At 48.4% G+C, this 18,368-nt stretch overlaps 1 protein-coding gene across 1 annotated transcript in view; it reads left to right on the top strand.

Moving 5' to 3' along the window:
* Window positions 1–18,368, top strand: part of ARHGEF26 (Rho guanine nucleotide exchange factor 26) — a 28,223-nt gene that overhangs the window by 5,730 nt on the left and 4,125 nt on the right. Inside the window, exons 4-10 of the mRNA XM_027685820.1 lie at window positions 1,816–1,872; window positions 3,547–3,707; window positions 10,816–10,968; window positions 11,350–11,479; window positions 12,177–12,251; window positions 13,533–13,622; window positions 16,332–16,486. Coding sequence (XP_027541621.1) covers window positions 1,816–1,872; window positions 3,547–3,707; window positions 10,816–10,968; window positions 11,350–11,479; window positions 12,177–12,251; window positions 13,533–13,622; window positions 16,332–16,486 — 821 coding nt within the window. The remainder of the gene's footprint in view (window positions 1–1,815; window positions 1,873–3,546; window positions 3,708–10,815; window positions 10,969–11,349; window positions 11,480–12,176; window positions 12,252–13,532; window positions 13,623–16,331; window positions 16,487–18,368) is intronic.

The raw sequence follows: 18,368 nt of genomic DNA, 5'->3' as shown, positions 1-18,368 counted from the left end.
TGCCTGGTTGGGCTGTCAGGGATGTGCCTGGTTGGGCTGTCAGGGATCTCCAGGGCTCATCTCTGCACGGGCTCTCATTTCTCTCCCTCTACCAAAGGGCTTATCTTCAATTTGCTTTATGGTGCAGCCACTTTTTATATTTCTCAAAGAAATATTTCCGGTGACGTTCCCTCCCTTCACCACCTCCTTATTTTGAGGGAACTTCTTGTTCCTAACCAGAGTTCACCTGTTGTCCTTTCATCCTTTCCTCCTCATCTCCATGGTTGAATCAGTCATAACTGAGGTGCTGAGGAAAAGCCAGTCCAAAGTGATGACACACAGCATTAGTAGCTGTGCTGTTGGGCCTCTTCCAGTCCTTCAGGTCATGTTCTTGCCTTAAGTGAAGTTTTTGTTTGCATAGTGTCACAAATGTGATTTTTTTTTTTAAGGCTATTTCAATTAAAACGTTTGGGACACTCCAAAATTAGGAATTGAAGTTTCTTTCACAGAAATGCCTGACATAGTCTCCATGTCTGGGCCTCTGTGTCTGTGGAAGTGTTGCTGTTGATGGGAGCGTGGGGTTGGGCCGTTTGCTCACGTGGTGAGCTCATGTGTGTACTTTGTGTGCACACACCCACGGGTGGCAGACGGTGGGCACAGGGCACAGCTGCCCCTGGGAACACGAGTTCACTGGGGTGCCCATGGAGCTCCCTGGCCCTGAGCTCAGGCAGTGGGCACAGGGCACAGCTGCCCCTGGGAACACGAGTTCACTGGGGTGCCCATGGAGCTCCCTGGGCCTGAGCAGTGTGTCAGCAGGGAGCACTGTGGGATGTGTTCCTAAGTATTTCCTGTGTTGGTGTAGTTTTAGAAAAGTCTCCCACCGCGTCCAGAAGACGGTGGTGTTGTACCTCCCAGTGCCATTGCACTTCCTGGGGAGTGCTCTGAAACCTTCAGGTTGCTGATTGAAAGGTACTTTAATGGTTTAATAGACAGGCATTTAATTAGTTCCTGCTCAGTATCCAGGAGTGTCTGCTTGTGGTGCCATGGGAATCTGTGACTTGTGTGCCAAAGAACAACTGCTCCAGCACTGGAATGTTGATGTTGTTTTCATAAGCACTCACCTGTGAGTCTCTGCTTTGGTGTGCATGCAGGAAAGTGTGGCACCTCTTACCCTGCTCCTCCTTTATTCCTGAGCCTGCTGTCCAGCTGTGTTGGGCTTGCTGGGCAGGAATAAAGTGAGGAATAATATATCCTTTAAAATTCCAGGGAACAGGTGGGATAAGGAGAGAAAGCTGTTGCTGATAGTCTGTTAGGAGCTTTTGGAGAAGCCTGAGGGAAGTGGGAGGAGGGAAGTGCATGTGAGGTCTCGTGGCCATGGCATGTCTCTGTGTTCCACCTGTGTGGTGCTGGGGCTCTTTGCCTCCCCTGGTGTTCCTCCTAATTTGGGGTCCTGGGTTTAACACTCTGGGAATTGCAGGAAGCCAGACCATCCTTGGTTCTTCGCTTTCTGGGTTTTTGGATTTTCATTTTTTAACGTTCTCCTGTTAAATGACACAATGTGTGTGATTTGCACCAGGAAAGAACACACTTGAGGGATTGCACTGTGCCTGCTTTTGTGGCAGTGCTCCTGGGTTTGTGTCTTGGGATAGTTTCCAATGAAATTATACAATTCTTTCCATAAGTCAAATACAGATATTTTTGATTTCTGCTGGTTCATTGCTGTCCCTGGAGTGGACTGATTATTTAGCTGCAATGTTTTGATGGTCCTATATTATTTTTTTTAAATCACATTTTTCCCCCAGAGATTTTAAGAACAGCACTTTATTTCTTTTGCAGGTGAAGAGGAACGGGTTGTCAGAAGCCATCAGCCAGGAGGAGAGGAAGAGGCAGGAGGTATCTCAGTAACCTGTGCTTGGGGCTGGTTGCTCAGGGCTGCCCTGCTCCCCTGCTGCAGTGCTCTGTTGGCAAGGAGATGAGTTCATTGCTCGGCTTCCTGCCCCGGAGTGAAGTGTCCCCAGTCCCCAGGGAGAGTAAATACACAACCCCTGGCTGTTGCTGGGGTGCTGTGTCCCTGCCAGGGGGTTCCTGGGCCCTCTCCCTGCAGCAGGTCCAGCCTGGCAGCGGCACAGTCCCTGCTGTGCCAGGGAAGGTGTGACATTAACCCCGAGGTCACAGAGGGAGGAGGTGGCACATGCATTTTTAAAGGCAATGAGGAACAAAGAGCAGCTTTTACAAAGGCCCTGAGTTGTAACTCACCCTGCTGGACATGAGAGCACCGTGTCCCTGCTGTGACCTCTGCCCCTGTCCCCTGACAGAGCCAGTGCCTCCCTGGCAGTGCCTCCACCACTGCACTGACCTGTTCTCTCTCTGTCTCCTTCCCCTTTGCTCCTTTTGTCCTCTTGATCCACTTTCCTCTTCCCCTGTGCTCCCTGTGTCCACTTTATCTGCTCTACCCTCCTCCCTCACCTACAGGGGCTGTTTCAGAGGGGATGAGAGGTGTTGAAAGCATAGCCTGGCCTAGCCCAGTGTATTCCTGCAGTCCCTGAGGTCTGTCCAGCAGCAGGGACAAACAAGGTGTTTTTAGTAGAAACACTGTGGCATTGGGACCTGCCCTGGGAATCTGTCCCAGTGTCCTCATTTCAACTCAGGATATACCTCAGCCTCCTCCTGCTGGGAAGCTTTTGAGGCACAAGGCACTGGTTTCAGTCATACCCTTCAGGAACCTTTGGTCTGGGTTTCCTGAAGCCATCCTTGCAGCCCAATCATCCTTACATCTTTTCAAAGAGAACAAGTCCTTTGGATGCCTCTTACATGTAAAGTCTTTAATGTTACCAAAAATGTTTTCAAGCCTGAGGGTTTTTTATTTGAATATTAGAGGCCCATTCTTTCAGAGGGAGCCTAAATAAATATTCTTAAGCTGTAGTTGCATCACGAGGTTGTGCTATAGCTGTATTTCTTTTAAACTGCCTTTTATTAACTATTCTTTATCTAGTCTTTAAACTGCTTTTTAGAGCCTATTAGATTATTTTATAATTATACCATAATACAATGTCACTGCAGAAAAATATATTTGTTTGTTTTCTGCCTTGATTAATGTCCATGTCCTGTGTTCATACACATCCCACTTTTCAGAACCCATTAGTCAGATGGGTCTGTGCATCTTTTGGCTAAAGAAAATATGTCATAGGTTGGAACTAAAATTATTTTCAGCAGATCTTCTTTCCTTGCAAGCTGAAACTCTGTGTGTGTATGGACAAAGTGCAGTGTGCCCCTGGGCTCTTGAGAGTTCCTGTCCATTGGGGTTGGACACATGGACATGAACCACAGCCTGGCTGCAAGTGCCAGTCAGGAACTCTGCATCACCTGGGTGTGCTGGGCTTCCTGGGTGTCACTCAGGGTTGGTTCTGAAGCCTTCTTTATTTTTTATTCTTCAGGATGTGTTTGGGTCATGGTGAGATGATACTCTCTCCCTTCCTTACACTTTAGAAGCAAAGTGTCTTTCTTTTTTTTTAATTAAAAAAACCCCAGTCACTAATAAGTCTTTTCTTTCCCCCCTCTACTTTGCAGGCAATATTTGAAGTGATCTCTTCTGAGCACTCTTACTTGCTGAGCTTGGAGATTCTGATCCGGATGTTTAAAAATTCCAGGGAACTGAGCCTCACAATGACCAAAACAGAGAGCCACCACCTCTTCTCCAACATCACGGATGTTTATGAAGCCAGCAAAAAGTAAGTGCAGCATTTCTGCATTTAAAAGAGTTATACATCTTTAACATAAAAGCAGGTTTCTTCTTGGGAGCTGAAGTAACCATTTTACTGGTGACCATTTCTTCCCAAACTCGTGAGGTCAAGCCTGTGCCTGGGGAAGGCCCTGGGTGCTCTCAGCTGTCTCTGCACAGCTTTGCAGGGGTCTCTCTGCCTGTGGAACACAGAAGTGTTGCCTTCTTTCACAGAGGGGGCTCAGGGTTGAATAAGGAATCTGAATATTTTTTTCTCTGTGCCCTCTTCTTTTGTCTCCTGTGTAGAAATTGTCTTTCTTGTAGAAACTGTGATGTTGAAATCTGAATTCTTTAGCATTAAACCCTCATGTACCTTTGTGGAACTTGTGAAGTTTCGTGTTCCCAGTTGTGGTAAAGTCCTTTTTAGCATTTTCTCTGAAGCCCTATAAAGTCTGTGGGATTTGGCATCTGCTGGGCAGGAGTTTGACTTTGCCTTCTGAAGGTTTTGGAGTACCAAGGTTTTGTTCCATGGATGTACCTGGGAGAGAGGCTGATGTGTTGTGCCAAGTGCAAACCCAATTCAGGAGCTATGAACAGGGTTTGGGTTTGGTTGGGGTGCTTTCCCTTTCCCCTGTTCCCTTTACTCTCTCTCTCTCTTGTAGCTGAGGTCTTTTGCCAGGAGTTGGGTGTTGTGTGACCCCTCAGCCCCCTCAGGGGTGGGTTGTGCCCCAGCAGTGGGGTCAGGGAATGCAGGTTATCAAAGTCTGTATTTTCAAGGAAATGTACTTTTTAAAGGCTTCTCCTTACATGAGATGTTTTTTGTAAAAGTAGAGTATGGTGGGGGTGGGGAGAGCAATATTTTTAGGGGAACTCTCAAAACCCTTTTGATTAATGGTCTTCAAAGGAAGTGGGAGGGGGAGAGGAAAAAAAAAGGAAAGCATGGAAAAATACCACACTAGCCTAGAATTATAATCTCATTCTTTCTTGTCTGTAAAGTCCGATGGTTTAAGAGCTTGGCTCTTTTTATTACTTGGAGTAAAAACAGAAGTTGTAACTTCTTTTTACACTTAAATGAAAACATATTTTCTTTGCTGAATTATGCAATACTGTTAAACTGTAACAAAACTTTGTGCTGGCTTTGACCAACATCATTTGTGTAAATAATGGAAGTGATTTTAAACCAGAAGCCTCTTTCTTGGTGTCTTAAACTACCTCTTTCCATTTTCAAGGTCTTTCAAGGTAACAAAATCTATGCTTTTGTTATAAAAGTGAGCATCTGTCCCATTCTGCTGTATTTTAAGCAGCCTTTACTTAAAAACATAAAACCTAGGTATGGGTGTAGTTACCAGTGGGTTTGGTTGCTCAGGCAAAAGTTTGGTGAGCTGAAGAACTTGAGCTGATAAAAACACTTTATAAAAACCTTTAGTCCAAATTGCTAAAAGCTTCTATCTAGGAACTTTGCCTTGGAACATGTTTAGTGGAGACTCCAGAAATACCAGGATAGGCCTCTGGTGCATGCCAGGGCCATTCCTGGGGGAACAAAGCTGCCTTTGTTGGAAGCAGAATGCAGACAGCAGAGTCCTCCTGCTCCTGGGAGCTCCCTGGAATGTCTCTGACAGAGAGTGGAGCTGAATAATTCGGGCAGCACTCGCTGGGGTGTTTGTGAAACCTCTTGGAAGGTGCTTTGGAAAGCTTCAATCTTTCATTGTGTGTTTGCCTGTGTGTGAGATCTGGGAGTTGAGAAGTGCTGGAGCTGAACTGCCACAGGTCCAGGGGAGCTCTGGGCCTGGGCTGTGGGATGGTTTGGGGCAGCTTCATGAGGAACGGGCTGAGCACTGAGAAATCACAGTCAGGACAGCGGGCAGGAGAGGTCACAGCTCCCCAGGAGCCTCTCTGGGGAAAGAGCAGCCACAGGGAAACTGGGGAAATGTCTTGAGGAACAATTGGTCTGGCAGGTTAAATCACCAGGAAAGCTTTAGCATTTGTGCCTCTCTACCACCAGACCAACAAAAGGCAAAATACTTCTGTGGTCTCAGATGTGCACTGGCAGAGAAAGACACTAACGAAAGGATCTGGACAGGTTCTAACTGTTTGTAAGCTCTGTCTTGACTTCTTTAGGGTGTGTTTGTGAGGGAGGTTTACAGCTTGTCTGAGTATCCTCATTTAATTTTAAATGTGTGAATATATGTTAGGAACCAGGTAAGCTTCCTCACAGCACTTTTTTTGTAAATTAGATTAACGTGTCACCTCTTTCCCACATACTTTATGTGACAGAGATTCATTGCAGTCCTTGTGCTCATTTGAGTGTGTTGAATCAGTTAACAAGCATTAAAAACGTTACTGCTAGAGAAAGCAGAGTTCTGTTGCTCAGTTTCTTTGACAGATTGCAAAAAACCACCCCAAAACCTGCATATAATACAAAAAGGAAAAATAAGAACTCAAATATTGTGAGTAGAGCCTGTGAGTCCAAAATACCTGTTTTCCCCCCTTTAAATTTTAGGTGCCCACAGAACACATTTATGGATTTGCATCATGCTGATGAGCTGGGACAGTGCATTTATCCTGCTGTTTCCTTTGATTCCTTCCTCTGTGGGCTGTTCTGACACTGCACTTGTTGCTGAACTCTGTGGCTTTAACTTGTAGGAGTTGTGTGTGCAGAGGGTTCTCCTGGCAGCTGGAGCAGCTCTGGTTGCCCTGCACTGTTCCCTTGGGGTGCTCAACAGCAGCTTTACAAGGATGTGTAGTTGGGACTTGCATTCCTGGCCCAGGGATTGTTCTTTATAATTTGGTTTCTTTGTTGGAGACAAGATCAGATCCATGACTCCAATGCTCAGAACAGCAGATCTGACCAGGATTGCTCTGCCCTCAGCTCATCTCAGCTGTGGGACTGTAGCTGTGCATTTTAGTTGATTTTTAATTGCAGTTGCTGAAGCTTGGCAATATTAACAGTGTTTGTCAGATGAAAGGTGGTTCAATTGCTATTTTAAATTTACAAAACCAGTATTCTGGAACAGTGACCATTAGAGTCTTTTTTTGGTTTGCCTCTCTCTCAGGAATTCTAGGAACTTTTTCTTGCCTCTCTGCTCTTCATCTGCAGTGTCCTCTCAGTGTCTCTGTGTGTTACTGCTGCCAGAATTATCCTGACAAATTCATTGTCTTTGTGTCCCTTTGTGACTCCAAAGCTCTGTGCTGTCACTGATCTTCCTGTGCAGAGGCAGCACACAAGGTCTGTGACTGTGTCCCAGATTCCTGGGAGGAGACTCACTGTCAGGTCCCTTCAGAACTTTTCCTCTTCTCACTGGATTGCTTTTCAAAACTCTCCTGTCAGTCCTTGCTCTAATTCCAGTTCAGTCCTTTTTGTTCAGTTTCTTTTTTATGTCTATTATTAAGTATTTTTGAAGATAATTCTTCTTCTTTCTCTATCTCAGGACTGGCCTGGAGAGGCAGGAGGGGCAGGGACAGGAGCTGTGGGAGCTCTGTGGCCAGAACTATGGCATGGAGCTGCCAGCTGCCCTGACATCCATTTGTACTGCAACCCATTCCTGTATGATGGAAACATGTTCTCTGTTTAAAAAAGAAAACAAAGAAATCATCCCAGGGCAGCATTTGCAGGTGATTTCTTGCAGCCTGTGGCTCTTCTGTGGCCCAACCTCTGCACAGAGTGATTTATGTGAATACTTGTGTTTGAGGACAGTAGAACAAAAGTACTGAAAACCTGTAAAGCCTTCCAGCTGTAACCCAGACTGTGTGTGTGTCCTGCAGGTCCCTTCCTGCAGAGCACTGCTGTCACAATCCCTGGCACTGCCCACACAGACCCTCTGAAGCCACTGGGCTTCTCTGGTGGGACTTGCAGGGCTGTTCTGGGAGCAGCTCAGGGATCTCTCACCAGTACTTAGATTTACTGTTGCTGCAGGAAGCACAAAAGAGACCAACTGTGTTTATCTGGGTGTTCTTTTGGCAGTAAAGTGGGTGGAGGTTCAGCAGTTCCTGGGACTCACATCCCAGCTTTCCTTGGGCAGAGCCTGGTGCAGAGGGAAGCAGCAGCTTCTCTTTGCTGGGGCTGTGAGGTCAGTGTGGTTTGAGATGTGCCACTGCCCTTCTTGCACAGCAAATGTGCAGCTCTGAGAAGGCACCAAGGTGTTGGTGAGCCTGGAAAGCTCTGTGTTCAGCCAGGCTGGCAGGGGGAGGATGGATGTGTGTCCCTGCTCCTCTCAGGGGCTTTGGGGTCAGTGTGCTGTGTTTAAATGAGATTTCAAACCTGCAGTTCCCGAGCTGGAGGCTGTCCCTGCACACCCAGGGGCTGGGCTCAGGCCTGCCCATTGCTCTGGGGGCAGTCAGGTGGGTCTGTGTGGGGTTTGTACCAGGGGAGTGCAGTGAGGTGGGGCTGTGTGGGGTTTGTACCACGGGAATGTGGGTCCTGGATAAAGCAGTGCCAGGGAGGAGGAATGAACAGCCTGAGGGAGTTGCCTGAGCAAGTGTCAGGAAGTTGCTCCTGGGGGTCATTCCAGGAGCTGATCTGCCCGAAGACACGGGAAGAGCCTTTACAGGAGCCACCAGAGCTGTGAGGAGGAAATCATTGTCACACAGGGCAGAACCAGCACTGCCAGGAGGAAATCATTGTCACAGAGGGCAGAGCCAGCACTGCCAGAGCTCTGGTGTCTCTGGAGCTTGTGCTGGACACAAACAGGGAATGAGCTATACCTGCAGTCCTGGATTTGGCCCTCAGCCTCTAGGGGAGGGGCTGGAGTGGTACAGATTGGATGTTTCTTTTAAACAACATAAGGGCAAGATGAGGGAAATTAAATTCTGTCCTGTGATACTGTTTGACTTCCACTTAATTGGATGTAACTTCAACCAGAAAAGTTCTGGAATTAACAGAAACAGATTCTTTAAATAAATCCTTCTGGTATTCAGCAAAAAAAGCATCACACAGCACAGCTAATTCCTAGTTGGTTAAATTGAATTTAATCACTTCATCCCTCGGTCCTGAGATGTGACAGAATATGTCCTAAATTTATAAGTGAAAGGGTTTATGGTGTGTCTGATTCACTGATTGTATCTAGGAATTAGCAGATTGGATGTGAAAAACCACAACCTTTCATCCAAACTTCAGTGCACGATTTCCTTGTAGTACATGTTGGGGGATGGACTTGGGGGTGCTGCTCCTCTCTGCTCCTCTGTTCCCTTTTTTCTTTATCCCAGATTTTTATGAATCTTACAGTGACTGTGTCTGATGTCATTGATGAAGCACCAGATAAATTCTAAAAGTGGAAGTTGTGGCCCAGCAGGGTCCAACACCTTGTCAGGGTGCCATAACCCAGCAGGAAACTCTGGATTTCCTCGTTTCCTGAGCACAGTAAATTGGCAGCAGTGGGAGGTTCTCCAGCTGTAAATGTGTCTGAGCAGAGAGTGAGGAATCCCAGTTCCTGGTGGGCAGTGGTGGGAATCTGTTGTGGTTCATGAGAAATTGCACTCTGTGACTTGGAGGCTCTCTTTTATTTCATTTTTTTATTTGTTTTTTTACCTTCTTGGACCCCAGTGACACTTGAGGCAGCTCTTCCCTTTGGTGTGTGTCCCTGGAGCTCTGGGAGCAGTGAGTGGGATGTGCCCCTTAGGGCTGGTCCTGACACTCAGCCCAAATCCCCAGCACAGCACAGTCAGTGACAGCTTGGAGTGTGTTGTGCTTTGGGAGGATGGGGGCAGAGGGGACAAGGCTGTTCAAGAGCCCCACTGAGAGGGGAGGGGAAGGGGGAAGCTGTGGTAGGGCGGGTGGTGTCTCTTTGTGGTGCCCTGTTTGCCATGAAATGCCAACACAAACATCAGCCAGTGCATGTGCAGGTACTGTGTCCAAACCTAACAGAACCAGACAAAATCCAAAATGGGACAAAATCCCCTGGATTGTCCTGACTCTGACTGACCCAGTGGGAGCCTGGCAGCCACTCAGTGCAGCAGCTGCCTCTGGAAAATGCCTTAACTTAGTTAACCCCTGTTCCTACACACGTGGGTGATGAGCTGCTGTTCATCCCGTTCTCCTCCTCTCGCAGGTTTGAGGTGTGTTTGCAAAACAGACTCTGGAGAACATCAGTGGCACACTTGAAAAAAGGTGACAGATTTGAAGAGCCACTGTTAGTGATGAGAAAATGGAATAAAGGGCTGAAATGAAATAAAACAGGTTTCAAAATATTTGAGTTTGATGTAGGATCGTGTGTTCCAAGTATTTCGTTAATGTTTTCTCTGCTATGTGAGAATTTTTAACGAGCTCATTGACTCCAGGGAGCTGAGGGTTCTGGCAGTGAATCCTGATGTACAAAGGCTGTGGCCAGGGCTGGTGAGATATTGTCAGCAGCTTTGCATGTGTGAGGATGGCACTGGTGTGCTGTGGGGAGAACTGTGGGGACCTGCAGAGCTGGTCTGTGTGAGCTCTTACTCCCCAAACAGGGAGAGGTTTCTAGCGAGTGTTGTGGAAATCAAGGCTCGTGCTGTGGGAAAGTTAGGAGTGCCAAAAGGAGTGGGAAGCTTCCAGAGGCCAGAGACTTCCATGTGGGACAACAAGCATGGTTAGGGGAGGAGCCAGCTGAGGATTTTGGATTCTGTGCCCGTTTTCAGTGTTTCCAATCTGTGTTTGGTTCCAGGGTGGGTTGGAGGATGTGGAACATGAGCATCATGTCCCCCTCTGCCAACCATGGCTTTTGTCCTGGGCTCAGCAGTCACACAGACCTTGATTTCATTGAGCACTTCTGGCGTTGTGCTGCCTTTAATTGCAAGAGGAAATGTGTTAATGTGTGTTTGAAGTAGTTTCATTTCTTTTCCAACCCCATTTCTGGAAATTCTGGTCTGACCAGCTCAGTGATGCTGTTTGGGTTCTGGCACTGGGAGAGTGGGAATTGCCTCTGCCAACGCTGCTGCTGAGCTGCCAGGGGACACCAACTCCTGGATTTGTGTCCTGTCAGGGTTTCCCTCACTGCCCTGCCAAAGGAGGGATGATCTCACCCTGTCACCACCCGTTCCAGTTGTCGTTAGTTTGTAAAGTCCCGGCTCGAGGCAGGTGAAGTGGGAAATGCCATGAGAGTAAGATGCTGTTTTCTTGTCCAAGTGAGGAACCCATTTCCTCTTCCCAGGTTCTTTGAGGAGCTGGAGGCAAGGCACCAGAACAACATCTTCATCGATGACATCAGTGACATCGTGGGGAAACACGCAGCCTCCTCCTTTGACCCCTACGTGAAGTACTGCACCAACGAGGTGTATCAACAGCGCACCCTGCAGAGGCTGCTGTGAGCACCCGGGAGGGAGGGGAGGCTCTGCACTTGGGGGCAAAACCTGTGGCTCCCAGCATGTGCTGACAGGCTGAGCTGGCCCTGCACGCTCCTCCAAGGAGTGGGGAGTGGGGACTCGCTGGGCTGCACAGCCCAACCCTGCCCTGGTCACAGGGTTCCCTCTCCTCCATCAGTTCAGTGTCCCACGGGCTCCCCTGGGGCTGCCCTCACGGCCAGGGATGGCAGTGCCTCAGTTTGGTGTCAGTGCCAGGCTTAGGTGATCCAGCTCCTGCAAATCACACTTCCCTGGCAATGAAACCAGGATTTATTTGAGATCTAGCAACTTGCACAATTGTTTGGTAAAGCACACCATTTAATCCTCTCCCTCTTTTCCCCCAGAGCCACAAATCCAGCGTTTAAGGAGGTGCTGTCCCGGATCGAGTCCCACGAGGATTGCAGGAATTTGCCCATGATCTCCTTCCTCATCCTTCCCATGCAGAGAGTCACTCGTCTCCCCTTACTGATGGATGTGAGAACAGCTATTTCTCTCTTTTTCCTTGATACATGTTCCTTCAGTGTTCACATGCTCTCATACTCGATTCCTGGTTCATTCCAGTCTCTCCATATCTTCCCCCTTGTGCCAGTCCAGGGCTGTGGATTGTGGAGTCCTGCTGCATTTTTTACTGACTGTGACTGGTCCCTCCTGCTCCTGACCCCCATTCACAAGTTAAAGATTTGGACATTCTGATAGGAAAATTGTACAGTAAAGGTCACAATAATTTTGAAACCAAGGAGGCTCCAGCACAGAAATTGTCTGTAGTGGAACTCCATTCCCGAGGGATGAACTCCATTCCCGAAGGATGGACTCCATTCCCAAGGGCAGGGGAGCTGTGTGTGGGTGGCACTGAGCTGTCCCTCCCTGGGCAGTGACAGGGGAGTGTGATGGCAGTGCCAGGAGTGTTGGTGCCACAGTTCACCCCAGGGCTTGTGGCAGTTGAGGTGAGGTGCCAGAACCAGAGGAGGAGCTGGAGCACCCGACTGGGATCCAGGCTCAGAGTCCAGCTCTGGTGGGAGCCAGAGACAGGGCTGATGATTTGGTTCTGTAGGTTTGCAAATTGGACACTGATTAATTTGATCACCTGGGCAGTTCATCCATGGACTCTGAGTTCTCTGTGGGTTGCAATCTGTGCTGCTTGGTCCTCTGAGTAACTGATGTTTTATTTCAGACCATTTGCCAGAAAACTCCCAAGGATTCAGCAAAGTATGAGAACTGCAAGCAGGCTCTAAAAGAAGTCAGCAAGGTACATTCTTAAGTGCTCACTGAAATTTTTCTCTGCAGAATTTTTCCTGCTTTGACTGTTTTCCTTCATGAATTGCCCTCCAGGCCTTTGTCATTTCAGAAACCCACCAGAGAAGTGGCTGCTTTGGGGTTTTGTTGGTCACTTGAGAATTAATTTTCATGTTTATCGTTCACCTGTTTAATTGTGTAGTTGGACAAATTTATTGTGTTTTATGCCAGTTGTTCCAACAGAAAGCCCAGGGTGGACTGTGTGCATCACAAACCCCAGAACAGTGTCCTGACAGCAAAGAAAGTCTGAATCTTCTGAGCAGACTGAACTGAACCAGCTGCCCTGCTGTCAGCAGCTTCAGAGCTGCTCTCCTCAGTCAGGGTTTTCTGCCAGGAATCAGTGGTGGGAGATGAGCAGGAGTCCAGTTTCCAGGCACAGACTGTACATTACAACTACAGTGACTTGGATAATGAATGTGGGTCCTTCCCTCTGAACCTGTGCAAGCAGATTATCCCTTGTTTTGTTTAATTGCTGGGAAATTCCAATTGATCTGCTTAATGTATTTATATTCTAGAAAAGACACCTCTTTAAAACAGAACGTGGGGGTATGAAAAGAAAACTGGGTTTTTTTGCCTCCCAAGATCTCAGCATTTCAGGAGCTGTAGTGTATCATGGGCTGATGTGAGATGGGAAGTGCTGGGTGTTGTTTAGTAGAACAAAAAACTGCTTCTCTGCTTGCTGGGGCTGGACATTACCTTGGCCCAACATTCCTGTGCACTGTGAGGGAAAAGGGATGGTTTTTGTGCAATAATAATGCAGATGGGAGGAGCACTGAGGCACAAAAACTCCACATTGCTGTATTTAAGAAGGGCCCCTGGGGATGGGTTTCACACCAGAATTACTGGTTATTACTTGGGAAAAGAGCCCAGACTGGTGCCACTGGTGCTGCTGGGTGTGTGTGTGGGAGCAGAGCGTGGCTGGGAGGAGGGGAGGGCTGTGTTTGGAGCTGCTCATTCCCCTGGAGCAGAGCACTGTGGCCCTGCTCAGCCAGAACCTGGGCTGGGCTCTGTCCCACTGCCCCTGAATAACCAGTTCCCAGGGTCCTGGGGGGCTGTGGGGGTCAGGGGGTCTCGGGGTCAGGGCTGGGTGTGGGGCCAGCCCTGGGCACTCCCCTGTGGTGCCCCAGCCCGGGGTGTCACTGCTGGGGGGCTGTGCCTCCCTGGCAGTGCCTCTCCTGAGGGAGCAGCAGTTGGTGCAGTCCCTGAGCCCAGCTCAGCCCTGTCTCCTCCCCAGCTCGTCCGTCTGTGCAACGAGGGCGCTCGGAAGATGGAGAGGACGGAGATGATGTACACCATCAACTCCCAGCTGGAATTCAAAATCAAGGTATGGGCAGGAGGATGTTTCTGACCATTTCACTGAGACAGGGAGCAGTGGAATTCTTACCACGCTGTCATATCCCACAGTGATTCTTGCAAAGAAACCATCTGATGTGTCGGGACAAAAATTAAAATTTTGGTCAAGTATTGTCATTTCTAGTATAACGTGGCACAACAGCACAAGGATTTTGAATATACACTGAAATAAGAGTATTCTTTGCTGTGAAGACTAAGCTGCTGTGAAGATTTTGGCATTAGATGCTGCTCAGTGCTGGGGTGTTCTCATGTACCTGAGGGGCAAGATGTCCTGGGAAAAAGCTTCCAGGCCAGGGAAGGATCCTGGGGATGTTTGTCCTTTCTCTTAAGGGTGGGACATCTCAGGTTTGTGTTAAAAAAATCATCTCCAGTCAGTCTTTGTGGTAGGAATAACCAGCAGACCCAGTCATATATAGCAGGGGGTTTATTGGACTTTGAAGATCTTTCTTCAAGTACATTTTTTGTTTTCTGTTCAGTGTTTGCTGAAATGCCCTTTCTGTCCTGAGTATCTGACACTTACACAATGAGGATTCCTTTGAGAGAAGGTTGTTTCATTATCAGACGTGTAGTGAGTGGAGGTTCACGTTTTAAAAGCGTGACTCTTGCGAGGGTCAGGCTCTGGGGAAACGCTGCCTCCAAAAAGAGCTTTTTCAACTTGTCCAAAGGATTTTTATTCTCAAATTTTGACTAAAAATTGAAACAGTGCTAATATTTGCATAGAGCAACAGCAACAACAAATAAAACACTTCTGGCCAAGTGCCATTTCCTGGCAGAGTTGATACCAGGCTCAGGTGAGCCCAGCCCGGTGCTGGGGCTGAGCCCCTCTCTGGTTCCACTCAGTTCCCAATCCCAGGAGCTCCTCGGGGGTTCCTGTCCCTTCTCTCGGGATGGGGGCTCTGTCCATCCCCTCCCTGGGGGGGCTCTGTCCATCCCCTCCCTCGTGCTGGTGCTGGGGCAGCAACAGCAGCTCTGGGGGCTTTGTCCTTCTGTGCTTTTATGGGAGGTTTTTCCTTTGTGCATCCCAAATGCAGCCTGTGGTGGCTCAGGCCCTGTCTGGTCGGGGCAGTTGCCAGCTGGCAGAGGAAGCCCCACTTTGGCCAGGGCTCAAGGCATTTTTCAGCTCTGAGAGCCTGTTTTCTGTAGCAGGGAGATGGTGCACGTGATGTGCTCCTTTGGCAATTAAGGAAAAATTAAAGTAAAACCAAGCTGCCTCTGGAATAGAGTCAATTAGGAAAATGGGATGAACTCACTTGGAGTACAGATTAGAGGAATTTTTAGTTCATCCTCAAATAGAACTTTTTAAAGTATTTTTTGCTTGTAAACCAATCGTCATGGGGCTGTAATTCTGTTTTATAACCATTATAAATTAGTTGAAGTATTTCTGTTCTTGCCCAGCCTCACAGAGTGTTTAGGGATTTTTGTTTATTATTTTGTTAGATGTAACTGTGGAGAATTTCGTGGGAGCACAAGAGAAGCAACTCAGATCTTGTGTCACTTTTGTCCATGGCTCATCTCTAGAACTGAGTTTTTAATCAAGGTTCAGAAGTTCTTAAACTTTTCATCCTCAGCAGCACAGAAGTTGTGGGGGGTTATTTTCAGGGGTTCCTGTTCTGTTCCTCCCCCAGTGGGGTCTCAGTCCTGGCTGGGCTGGTTTGGCTCAGCCCCCTGGGCAGGTCCAGGCAGGGTTGGCTCAGCACAGGGATTAAGGGATGCACAAAGGCAGCTCATGCAGAATGGGAAGGAGCTGACAGGCTGCAGGAAGGGGGGTGTTTTAAAAGCATGTGAAAGGTGCCTAAATGAGGGGAAAACAGGCAGCTGTGTTGGTTAGTGTGGCCCTGCCCTGGGCTGTGTCACAGCCTCAGAGAGGGTCTGTGTGACCAGGACACACAGTCTCACATCTCCCTTCGTGTTCATGCACAGAGAAACAAAAGGGCCTTCTGTGGGCTCTGCTTCTCCTGCAGGTGGGAATAATTTGGGTTAATAAATCCAGACCTTCACATCAGGCAGCTCAGACCCTGTGTGGCTTTGCTGCAGGTGTTGGTCCTCACCCAGAGAGAAACTGTAGAATCCTAAATTCTCCATATTAACTAAAGCCTGGAGGTGGACAGGACTTGAGGGGCTCCTCTTGAGAACAGCAGCCCATGGGAACACAGCAGAGGTGTGGGGTGGTGACAACCTTGGAAGGAAGAAGGTTCTCCCTGCCCCTCCGGGGGGGTGAAGGGTTGTGCACACCTGGCTGAGTGTCCCGGGTGACACCAGCACAGGGAGTGTCTGCAGCACCCAGGGAAGAGCCGGGAGGCACCGGGAGCACAGTCCAGTGGCCTCAGGAGCCTCAGGAGCCATCGCTTCTCCACAAACACATTCCTGGAGGACAGGCTCGGTTTTACTGCCCTCGGGAGGTCTCACAGTCTGTTCCACCCCGAGTGTGACCAGTCAGGTCTGTTCATTTTTACTTTTGGTGAGCAATGATCAGGTGCCCGAGTGATTCCCAGGTATTTGCAGCTGTTACCTGTGTGTTGTAGGAGTGCTGGAGGTCCCTTAAACCGTGGTAACCCCTTTGTGATCTCTGAGCTCTGAGTTTATTCAAGCATCTTCCCCAAATACATCGTACTCTGTTCTCTGATTTTTTTAAAATATCTCTACATTTGGAGGACTAAAATGTGATTTTCTTGCCTTGCAGCCCTTTCCACTGGTTTCCTCTTCACGGTGGTTGGTGAAAAGGGGTGAATTAACAGCGTATGTAGAAGACACTGGACTCTTTTCCAAAAGAACCTCTAAGCAACAGGTCTACTTCTTCCTCTTCAACGATGTCCTCATCATCACCAAGAAGAAGAGGTAAGAGCTTCACCAGTATAAAACTGCCTTTGTGTTCAACTCCTTGAAGTGTTGACTTCTAACACGGTGGTGGCTGAGAAATGAGTTCAGGAGTTATTTGAGTCTCTGTCCATCAGCCCCTGGGTACGAACGACGAGTAACTGCTCATTAAACAGGATTTACTTTTGGCAAACACAATTGAAATTCCAAACTGTCAAACCAGTTAAAAAGCTCATTCTTGATGCCTTAGCCAAGGGAGAAGTTTGGGAAGGATAAAGGAGCAGGAATGTCCATTCCCCTCCACGCTCCCCACGCTTGGGTGGTTTTTGAGGATGGTAGATGTGGTGCAATTTCCAGCAGTTGCCATTTACATTTTTATCACTGGATTTGAGGGGAGGTGTAGAGTAATCAAATTGGATGGAATTTATATCTCCTGCTGCTGCTGTTGGGTAATACTTGAGAAATAAACCTTATTCCTGAGGCTGAGAACTATTTTTGCATCTGGGTTGGCCTGTTCAGCCAAACCCTTCTGTGAGACTGCAAACCTGTAATTGAAATAAATTTTGAGGAGTGGGGTATGATATAACATTTGGGAAGAAAATGGTGATATTTAAGCAAAGAGAAACCAAAGTGAAGGGGGAGAATTATTTAAGTGGAGGTTTTTTCTAGAGCTGGGAAGAAATGTGCCTGGATTTCTCCCTGTCTGCTGTGCTGGTGTGAAGGTGTCTGAGATTCCGTGTTTATTGAAGCTCGTGCTGGGTGTTTGTGGGACAGTCCCTCGTCCCCTCCTGGCAGCTCTTTGCAGAGCTGGGTCACACTGGGTTAAATGTGGGGCTGCTGTGCTGTGCCAGTTTGGGGCTGGGGGAGCAGGGACAGTCCCTGATCCCTGTCGTTCCCTGTTCACTGCTCCCTGTTGCTGTCCCCATCACACACCAGATTTGTGTAACAGCAGCTCTGATCCAAACTCGGGCTTTGGGTTTGTAACACCTTCAGCTGCTGGAAGGGAAATATCCCAGCTGAGCCCAGAGGCCGGTGACAGAACCTTTTGTGTTACTGGCACACTCACAGGGTTGCTCTCCCAGGATACCCAGTAGAAGGGATGTGATGGAACAGCAGGAATTGCTCTGAGCCCCCGATACCCTGAGCACGAAGCTCCCCCTGCCCAAGTGACAAAGCTGTTAACAGAGTTTGGGCTCTGGGTGCTCTGTGCTCCCACCCACAGTGTTGCCATGGCACTGCAGCACTGACAGAAATGTCGGTTGCTAGTTGAGGTTAAATATTTGTGTTTTTCCTTGAGCAGTTGCATTTCAGAAGATTCTTAGCATTGCAATAAGACATCACTTTGTGCTAAAAATAGAGCTTTGTGAGCGCTGCAGTGGCAGAGTTTGGTCCTTGCCCAGAGTCCGTGGGCAGCCCCGGCTCGGCCCATCCTCAGCCCATCCTCGCCGGCTCCATTCTGGCTCCATGCACTGGTCCCTGTGGGGCTGTGGGGTGGCACTGCCAGGACAGGCTCTGACCTGCGGGGCAGCAGCAGCTGCTCTGTCACACTGGCCCTGTGAGGGAGTGAGGCAAAGGGCTCCCGAGTCATGGGGCTGCTCCCTGGGATCGGGCCAGGAGGGGACATGGGAACTTGGGATGTGTCACTGTACACAAGGCTTTGGAGAGCAGTAAAACTCTGCTTCTCCCACTGCCCAGCTTTTAGTTCATTGGGATTGTTTTGTCTGTCAGTTGTCCTTGTAGCTCCTTCTGTGTGTAGGCACAATCCGACTCTTTTTCAAATATCATTAAAAAAAGATTTAATACTTCTAAGGGTTTAATGGGGCATCTTGGCAGGAGCAGTCAGTGCTGGCAGGCCAAAGGTCACTGCTGCTTGGGAATGTTACCTTCCAAAGGTCACTGCTGC

The sequence above is a fragment of the Neopelma chrysocephalum genome, unplaced genomic scaffold (assembly GCF_003984885.1).
Source record: "Neopelma chrysocephalum unplaced genomic scaffold, ASM398488v2 Primary Assembly neopelma1_69, whole genome shotgun sequence".
NCBI classification, from domain to species: Eukaryota; Metazoa; Chordata; class Aves; order Passeriformes; family Pipridae; genus Neopelma; species Neopelma chrysocephalum.
This window is presented reverse-complemented; position numbering and strand designations above follow the sequence as displayed.